The sequence below is a fragment of the Musca domestica genome, unplaced genomic scaffold (genome assembly GCF_030504385.1).
Source record: "Musca domestica strain aabys unplaced genomic scaffold, Musca_domestica.polishedcontigs.V.1.1 43, whole genome shotgun sequence".
Classification (NCBI taxonomy): Eukaryota; Metazoa; Arthropoda; class Insecta; order Diptera; family Muscidae; genus Musca; species Musca domestica.
In genome coordinates this window covers 4,503,082-4,513,132 of record NW_026712332.1, presented here as the reverse complement: position 1 = coordinate 4,513,132, position 10,051 = coordinate 4,503,082, and the positions used below count along the sequence as shown (strand labels likewise).

The window sequence follows — 10,051 nt, the reverse complement described above, 5'->3', positions numbered from 1 at the left end:
GGGAGCTCTACCTTACCTTTTTATTGTACCATTGTTGAAATCCACTCCATTCAGCAAGTCTATCGTACCCTGTGACTAATCATGTTAAAATCAACTGGATTTAGCACTTAAATCAAAATAATGGACTTTACCATGATATATAAAAACAAATTTGACCATCATAATTCAACTATAGAATAAGGCTAGTATGTATTTATATAAATACGCATTTTTGTAATTTACCTAGCACTATGAACTGATTTAAAAACCGCTGGAAATCGAAACAGCGCATTAAACGACATTCATGTTTGCAGTACAGTTCCAGTGTTGTTCACTTTGTATGTCCATTGAAAAACAAGCGTACTAAAACATGGGATACAATGCATTATGTACGTAAATAATACAAATAAACAACAATGCGTTTCAAAAATGCCATAGATTTCTGGTTTATTCTCTGTGGCTTCCGATTGACATTCTGTAAGCTCTATTCTATTTCTTGTTTAAAAATGTATGTATTGGTATGTTTTGGCAATACATTTCTCTAGGCCTGGTATGACTTTGAACCCAAAGTGAAATTCATGAAATGTCTAGTCTAAGACTTAAGTTATGTTGGTTAAAGCTAGCGAGAGCTTGAGTGTCTGATAAAAAAACACGCCGCACAGTGTTCTCGGGTCCATGTCAAACTCGGGACCATGTCTTAACATATTTCACCGAAATTAGTATGAATTGCACAATTTTGGACCGATCTCATTCAGGGGTGGTATGTCACATGGTGTCAAAAATCGTTTCCGTATGTATGTTTCCCGATTTAGCTGTTATCCACTCGGTTTTAGGTGATTAAGGCTTAAAAAGTAATAATGTATTGGGTTTTTCACTAGCTGGAAGTCTGTGCTTTAGCAGACTTTGAACGTAGCCCACAGTGGCCAACAATAAAAGGCAAATCGGACGAAGATATATATGGGAGCTATATCTAAATTTTTACCGATTATCTCCAATTTCAATAGGGTTCGTCCTTGGGCCAAACAAATGTTGTTTGGAAAATTTCATCTCAATCAGATAATAACTTCGACCTGCATTTTGTTCACAAGAATACGTGGACAGTATGTTGCTACCTCGAATTCACTTGCAACAGAAATGCCACTCAATTTCAATAGATTGCAGTTTCCTGCACGTCAAACTCGGGACCATGTCCCGATTATGAAATTAATAAATCCGAAGGACAAACCATTCGTGTAAGCGAACTAAATTTGACATGTTCCTTCTTTTCTCATGGTCAGCTTTTCCTGTAATGTTCACGCGTTGGTAGACCGAGCCATTTTTTTATTTGCGCATTAAAGTATTACAATAATTTTTTTGAGGTTTTTGAAATTGTTTTATTTTATTTTTTACCAACAAATATTCGTATATAAAATTTTAAATGCATATAAAATTAAAAGGGGTAGCGAAGTCCACCGTGTTCAGCTACTAAGAAAAAACAACTATTTAGTCTTATTTAATCTTTGAACTGACTATACTACATTGAGTACTTCAAGTTTCTCAAAATCAAAAAAAAAAAAAAAAAAAATAAATAAATAAATAAATAAACAAAATAAAACTGCAGATAAGTTTGGCTGAACTTAATATCCTCCACCATTTTGAAGGAACTTTAGAAAATTCAAAAAAAAAAAAAAAAAAAAAAACAAAAAAAAAGCGTAGAAATATACCGCTCCAATGAAACCCTTCATGCGAAATTTGAAACAATTATCCAAAAATCATCAAAATATCGAATTTGCTGAGGTACCGTTATATGGCCCATTTACGAACTTAAACTGCCTACTGGCAAAATACAAACCTGTGTACAATCTTAGCCTTTTATTTCAATTCCGTGGACTGGCGGACATCGCTAAATCGACCTAGAATTTTACGCTGATCAACAGTATATATATTTGTTGGGTCTGACATAAGTAGTTCAAGCAGCTACAAGCGGAATGGCAAAGTTAATATGCCCTCCATAGGGAAGGGTATAAAAATTCCACATTCTCTGCTTTGGGTTCCCAAAAACGGATTAAAGGTAACGAATATTTTTGGATCATTTAAATTTGATATGTTAAGAGAATATTTCCAGCGTTAAAGTTAAAATACGTTGTCAGGGTTGGGACCACTGAGTAGCCTTGTGCAAGATCGTATATAAACATATAATATAAACATATAAGACGATTATTGTTTACAAGTAAGCGATTTTTGTGTAATAACATTGTGTTTGTTTCTATTTTTAATCAATGCTGTGATAGTAATATTAAGAATATTATATTATCTTGTAGATCCCCTGAAGATGCAATTTATACAATTGCGAAATATCGGAGATCAAAAATGAAATAAAATAAAAAACTGGCCTAAAGCTCAAAAAAACTCATATTATTAAATATATTGGAAAATAGGTCGAAAAAACTCACACTTATAATATATAACACGGAGAGCACGCCGAATACCAACAACATGATCTACAGAAACATCAAGTATAAAAACAACATCAAACACAGCATTAACAAACACAAAAACACAAAAGTGAAGATTGCCAAAACAAAATGCTCTTTAAATTTTCTAATTCGATGTCGTAACAACGGCATCATTCCTAACTTTATTAAAAATGCCTTAAAAAATATTCACAATATTTTTAAGACACCTCAAATATACCACATTAAAAATACATTAAAGGGATACATTGATACTTTTCAAAACAAGATTCTCAATCTACTAATTAAACAGAAACATTACGAAATAAAGAACAATCAAAGGGATCAACAAAATATAGAAAAAACTTTGGGAGAAAATCTAACACAACAAGAGATAAACATAGTTACTCAAAACGAAAGCAAAATAATATCGAACATGGAGAACGAAATAAAAAACACACAGAAAAGAAAATTCGAAAAACTTAAACAACAACAAATGATACAACTTGGCATAAAACAGAATGATAAATGGTTTGTAAACAAAACAAACACTCAATTCCCCGATGACGTGAAATGGCTTCTTTCGCTTGGAGAGAAATTTGGACTTCCAACAACAAAATCACAATTCCCACTATTTAAACTAATAGCAGACGGCGAAGACGTAATACAAACATGGAATGACAAAGAACAACAAGAAATGATGAGGACAAAGTTCACAACAATGATAGACACACATATGAATAAGATGAAAGAGAGTGAACGAGATAAATGTATCAACAGCACAGTGGACCGCACCAAAACTTTTTTGAAACAAAATAAAAATATATTAATTTTAAATGCTGACAAAGGAAATGTTACGGTTGCAATGGACATTAATGACTACAAACAGAGGATGAACAGTATTATTTCAGATATGATGACATATCAACGGGTGAACAAAGATCCAACAACAGGTTTGATAAAAAGAATAATGAACTGGTGGAGGAGCTATACAAAAACAACATTATTACGACAATGGAAAGGAAAAAACTCAGAAGTGACGTGGCTACAGCTCCAAGATTGTATGGACTACCAAAAATCCACAAGGTAGATTTCCCGTTACGCCCGATCTGTTCTTCAATCAATTCTCCGTCGGAAGAACTGTGCAAATATGTGGTTAAAATTTTAAAAAATCTTACCAAATTCTCCAAATATAACGTTCAAGACTCAATGGCGTTCAAAAACAAAGTTAAAAATATGACGATTAAAGAAAATGACAGGATGGTTTCGTTTGACGTAGTATCACTCTTCCCAAGCATACCGATAGATCTTGGTATTCAAATAATCGACGAAAGGTGGGAAGAACTAAAAGAATACACAAATATGACAAAGGGCCTATTTTTAAGTATTCTAAAATTTTGCATTAAAGACAACCGATATTTCAAATACGACGACAAGATATATAAACAAAAGAAAGGACTGCCAATGGGTTCACCAGCTTCTCCAGTTGTGGCGGATATAGTCATGGAGAAACTCTTAGACACCTGCATGGAAAAACTGACAACAAAACCCAAAATATTAACGAAATACGTGGACGATCTTTTTGTGATAACTGGGGAAGATGCAATCAATGATACATTGAATATACTTAACAGTTTCAGCAACAATATCAAATTCACCATGGAGGATGAAATGAATGGATGTTTACCATATCTAGACACAATAATATATAGAAATAAGGACAAATTAGAATTAGACTGGTATCAGAAACCCACGGCATCGGGAAGAATTATAAATTTCTTTTCGAAACATCCCAAGCAAATGATTATAAACACTGCAAAAAATTTAGTACATAGAGTAATGAGCATTAGTGACGAGAAATTCCATAACAAGAACAAACACAAAATCCGAGATATTCTAACAAACAACAATTTTCCAATAAGAATAATAAATAGATTAATAGGACGACGGAATACTACTAGAGAAACCCAAAAAGATGAAAAGATATATAAATCTATGATTTACGTACCAAATTTATCAGAACGATTCCAGAACTCAAATTTATATGACAAGAACAAATATATAATAGCCCAGAAAAACAACAACACTCTCAAAAAGCTATTTAGCCATACAAAAGACAAAATACAAAATCCTGATAAACACAATGTGATATACCAAATACAATGCGATGGCAACCCTAACGAAAAATGTGGGAAATATTATGTTGGTACCACAAAAAATAAATTGAAAACTAGACTATCAGCCCATAAGTCTGATTTAAAAATGAGAAACCAAAATTACACACAAAAAACAGCGCTTGCGGAACACTGTATATCAAGCAACCACCAGCCAAACCTTGAACAAGTAAAAATACTGCAAACGGAAAACCATTACCACAGAAGACTCACATTAGAAATGTTACACATCAACAATCTACACACAACAGAGAGAATAAATTTTAAGAGCGACACAGATAACGCAGCTTATTGCTATAGGCATTTGACACAAAAGAAGAGATCGTGCAATATGTAAACAAAATCAGTGCAATATTAACAGCCGACGATGATAGTGCATTCTATCGTAGTTATTAAGTTAACTTGACGATTATTGTTTACAAGTAAGCGATTTTTGTGTAATAACATTGTGTTTGTTTCTATTTTTAATCAATGCTGTGATAGTAATATTAAGAATATTATATTATCTTGTAGATCCCCTGAAGATGCAATTTATACAATTGCGAAATATCGGAGATCAAAAATGAAATAAAATAAAAAACTGGCCTAAAGCTCAAAAAAACTCATATTATTAAATATATTGGAAAATAGGTCGAAAAAACTCACACTTATAATATATAACACGGAGAGCACGCCGAATACCAACAACATGATCTACAGAAACATCAAGTATAAAAACAACATCAAACACAGCATTAACAAACACAAAAACACAAAAGTGAAGATTGCCAAAACAAAATGCTCTTTAACTTTTCTAATTCGATGTCGTAACAACGGCATCATTCCTAACTTTATTAAAAATGCCTTAAAAAATATTCACAATATTTTTAAGACACCTCAAATATACCACATTAAAAATACATTAAAGGGATACATTGATACTTTTCAAAACAAGATTCTCAATCTACTAATTAAACAGAAACATTACGAAATAAAGAACAATCAAAGGGATCAACAAAATATAGAAAAAAACTTTGGGAGAAAATCTAACACAACAAGAGATAAACATAGTTACTCAAAACGAAAGCAAAATAATATCGAACATGGAGAACGAAATAAAAAACACACAGAAAAGAAAATTCGAAAAACTTAAACAACAACAAATGATACAACTTGGCATAAAACAGAATGATAAATGGTTTGTAAACAAAACAAACACTCAATTCCCCGATGACGTGAAATGGCTTCTTTCGCTTGGAGAGAAATTTGGACTTCCAACAACAAAATCACAATTCCCACTATTTAAACTAATAGCAGACGGCGAAGACGTAATACAAACATGGAATGACAAAGAACAACAAGAAATGATGAGGACAAAGTTCACAACAATGATAGACACACATATGAATAAGATGAAAGAGAGTGAACGAGATAAATGTATCAACAGCACAGTGGACCGCACCAAAACTTTTTTGAAACAAAATAAAAATATATTAATTTTAAATGCTGACAAAGGAAATGTTACGGTTGCAATGGACATTAATGACTACAAACAGAGGATGAACAGTATTATTTCAGATATGATGACATATCAACGGGTGAACAAAGATCCAACAACAGGTTTGATAAAAAAGAATAATGAACTGGTGGAGGAGCTATACAAAAACAACATTATTACGACAATGGAAAGGAAAAAACTCAGAAGTGACGTGGCTACAGCTCCAAGATTGTATGGACTACCAAAAATCCACAAGGTAGATTTCCCGTTACGCCCGATCTGTTCTTCAATCAATTCTCCGTCGGAAGAACTGTGCAAATATGTGGTTAAAATTTTAAAAAATCTTACCAAATTCTCCAAATATAACGTTCAAGACTCAATGGCGTTCAAAAACAAAGTTAAAAATATGACGATTAAAGAAAATGACAGGATGGTTTCGTTTGACGTAGTATCACTCTTCCCAAGCATACCGATAGATCTTGGTATTCAAATAATCGACGAAAGGTGGGAAGAACTAAAAGAATACACAAATATGACAAAGGGCCTATTTTTAAGTATTCTAAAATTTTGCATTAAAGACAACCGATATTTCAAATACGACGACAAGATATATAAACAAAAGAAAGGACTGCCAATGGGTTCACCAGCTTCTCCAGTTGTGGCGGATATAGTCATGGAGAAACTCTTAGACACCTGCATGGAAAAACTGACAACAAAACCCAAAATATTAACGAAATACGTGGACGATCTTTTTGTGATAACTGGGGAAGATGCAATCAATGATACATTGAATATACTTAACAGTTTCAGCAACAATATCAAATTCACCATGGAGGATGAAATGAATGGATGTTTACCATATCTAGACACAATAATATATAGAAATAAGGACAAATTAGAATTAGACTGGTATCAGAAACCCACGGCATCGGGAAGAATTATAAATTTCTTTTCGAAACATCCCAAGCAAATGATTATAAACACTGCAAAAAATTTAGTACATAGAGTAATGAGCATTAGTGACGAGAAATTCCATAACAAGAACAAACACAAAATCCGAGATATTCTAACAAACAACAATTTTCCAATAAGAATAATAAATAGATTAATAGGACGACGGAATACTACTAGAGAAACCCAAAAAGATGAAAAGATATATAAATCTATGATTTACGTACCAAATTTATCAGAACGATTCCAGAACTCAAATTTATATGACAAGAACAAATATATAATAGCCCAGAAAAACAACAACACTCTCAAAAAGCTATTTAGCCATACAAAAGACAAAATACAAAATCCTGATAAACACAATGTGATATACCAAATACAATGCGATGGCAACCCTAACGAAAAATGTGGGAAATATTATGTTGGTACCACAAAAAATAAATTGAAAACTAGACTATCAGCCCATAAGTCTGATTTAAAAATGAGAAACCAAAATTACACACAAAAAACAGCGCTTGCGGAACACTGTATATCAAGCAACCACCAGCCAAACCTTGAACAAGTAAAAATACTGCAAACGGAAAACCATTACCACAGAAGACTCACATTAGAAATGTTACACATCAACAATCTACACACAACAGAGAGAATAAATTTTAAGAGCGACACAGATAACGCAGCTTATTGCTATAGGCATTTGACACAAAAGAAGAGATCGTGCAATATGTAAACAAAATCAGTGCAATATTAACAGCCGACGATGATAGTGCATTCTATCGTAGTTATTAAGTTAACTTGACGATTATTGTTTACAAGTAAGCGATTTTTGTGTAATAACATTGTGTTTGTTTCTATTTTTAATCAATGCTGTGATAGTAATATTAAGAATATTATATTATCTTGTAGATCCCCTGAAGATGCAATTTATACAATTGCGAAATATCGGAGATCAAAAATGAAATAAAATAAAAAACTGGCCTAAAGCTCAAAAAAACTCATATTATTAAACATATAAGATTATCTGATGCATCATATAAAATTTAGGAAATACTTTGGAAATATTTTTCATATTGAGCATGCTATAATTTCACTGTAGCTCACTTTATTTCAAAATTATTTTAGCTTAGAAACATGTCAATTGTTCTCTGTCAAATAAAAACTTAAAAATATATTAAAGTGAACTTCACATTTTTTGACTTTTAGAAAAACTTTAAATAAAATTTGTAAAAAATGTAAAGTATCAGGTAAAAAAGCAGTACGTTCGGCAGGACCGAACTTTTAATACCCTCCACCATTTGGAAGAAATTTGCAAATTAAAAAAAAAGTAAAAATATCGAATATAGGATGTTACCGTTATATTAGGGCCTACGAAGATGTGGACTTGCTTTGGCAATTTTCCCACAGATGGTAGTACCCATTAGGAACTTCAACTTCATATCCGATAAATAATGTCGCTAAAATCATCAAAATACCGAATAGGGGGAATAGGAGGACCGGCATATGTAATTTTCTGTCATAGACTCTAGTACCGATTAGGAACTTCAAATTGCAGTTTAAACATTTGCGTTGAAAAGTGTGACACAAATCATTAAAATACCGACTAATTGGAGGTATATTTATATGGGGACTATATCAAAACTTAGACCTACATTGACAGTTCTATGCAATAATATTCTTACATAATGGGAACATATGCTGCCAATTTACAGCAAGTTTTTGTTAAAACTGTGACTAAAGAAGTCAAACAACATTAAATCTGTCGGTACAGGTATATGGGGGCTATAGCAAAACGTGGACCTTTATAGCCCATTTTCAATACCAAAAGTCCTGCAGAACAACCACACATCTGACTAAAATGAGAATCAATGAGCTGGAATCTGAGTTTAGGTGTTGATATTTCAGCTAGTTTTTTCTACAAAAAGGATTCAAATCCGACGACTGTAGATAATCCGACAATTGTAGTATATTAGAAAATACCAAACCTTGAACCTATGTATATAAAAACTTTTGTCTTATAGTGGCGCGACTTTCATCTATTTGAGATGTCGGTAAAAATCGAACTCTATTTTACCTGCTAAATATTACAAGATGGCTCTTCAAAGTGCTAAAAATTCCCTGGACTTAATGTTAACCCGTAGAGCAACTGTCATATAGCTAGAAAGGGTATATATCATTTGATACAATCAAAACGTACCTCATCGAAATAACAGTTTTAGACCCTAGGTCCTTTTGAACCAAATCTGTTTCCAACATTGGAGAGAAAGGATAAACTTTGCAAAACCTAATATTTCCATCAGTGGTAAGTCAGGTGCGAATATGGACAATATCGGTCCACTCCATCAATTATATCCCCACAACGGGTTAAAATTTTTGGTATTTGTACTTCATAAAGAGCTCTACAATCGGCGTCAAAACATTGTCCATATTGGTCAATGGTTTTCATACGACAGTTCGGAATTTGATATATAGACCGATATTCACTTTTTGGTTAATCCTGGTAACATTTACCCAAGAAATTGTGTCGAATGTGGTATTTTAGACTCGCAATAGATTACAATCTTTGTAGAATAAAATTGTCTATATAGGCTCTCGTTTTGGTATGACCCCCATATAACGACCCCAACCATTATATTGTTTAAAAAAAAACTGGTTTGGTGGTGAGTGGATATTGCTATGTTTTATTTTTATTTTTTTTATGTTTCCCCATCAAAATACCTTAAATTAAGGGGTAACGTTATATGGCGCCTATACCAGGCTGGAGGGTATTAAAGTTCGGCAGGGCCGAAAAAAAAACATTTTTATATAAAAAATTTTTATATAAAAAAAAAAAACATTTTTATGTAAAAGTATCTGATATCAAACGTATTCCACTTTAAACTAAAAATACCAGTAAGACAGTTTTGATAATGCTGTTAAACCTTTCAAAAAAAAAAAAAAAAAAACAAGTTAAAAAGCAGTAAGTTCGGTCGGGCCAAACTTTGAATACCCTCCACCATTTATAACGAATTTGTAAATTTAAAAATAAATAAAATCCCTAA

The 10,051-nt window shown here is 32.5% G+C and overlaps 1 protein-coding gene across 6 annotated transcripts; it reads left to right on the top strand.

Annotated features, from left to right (window-relative positions):
- The first annotated feature begins 3,377 nt into the window (after window positions 1-3,377).
- LOC131804399 (uncharacterized) lies at window positions 3,378-8,011 on the top strand. 6 transcript variants are annotated; one of them, XM_059127237.1, is made up of 2 exons: window positions 3,378-5,007; window positions 5,099-8,011. In XM_059127237.1, the coding sequence occupies exon 2, from the start codon at window positions 5,668-5,670 to the stop codon at window positions 7,741-7,743; it is 2,076 nt and encodes a 691-aa protein (XP_058983220.1). In that variant the 5' UTR covers window positions 3,378-5,007; window positions 5,099-5,667; the 3' UTR covers window positions 7,744-8,011. The 6 variants fall into 4 exon arrangements, with proteins under 6 accessions (XP_058983220.1, XP_058983224.1, XP_058983223.1 ...); XM_059127240.1 differs by having other exon boundaries at window positions 5,079-8,011; XM_059127238.1 differs by having other exon boundaries at window positions 3,378-7,828; window positions 7,920-8,011.
- The last annotated feature ends 2,040 nt before the right edge of the window (window positions 8,012-10,051 follow it).

Excerpts from the sequence above, each read along its gene's own strand:
- LOC131804399 (XM_059127237.1), top strand. The coding sequence starts at position 5,668 with ATGGAGAACGAAATAAAAAACACACAGAAAAGAAAATTCGAAAAACTT.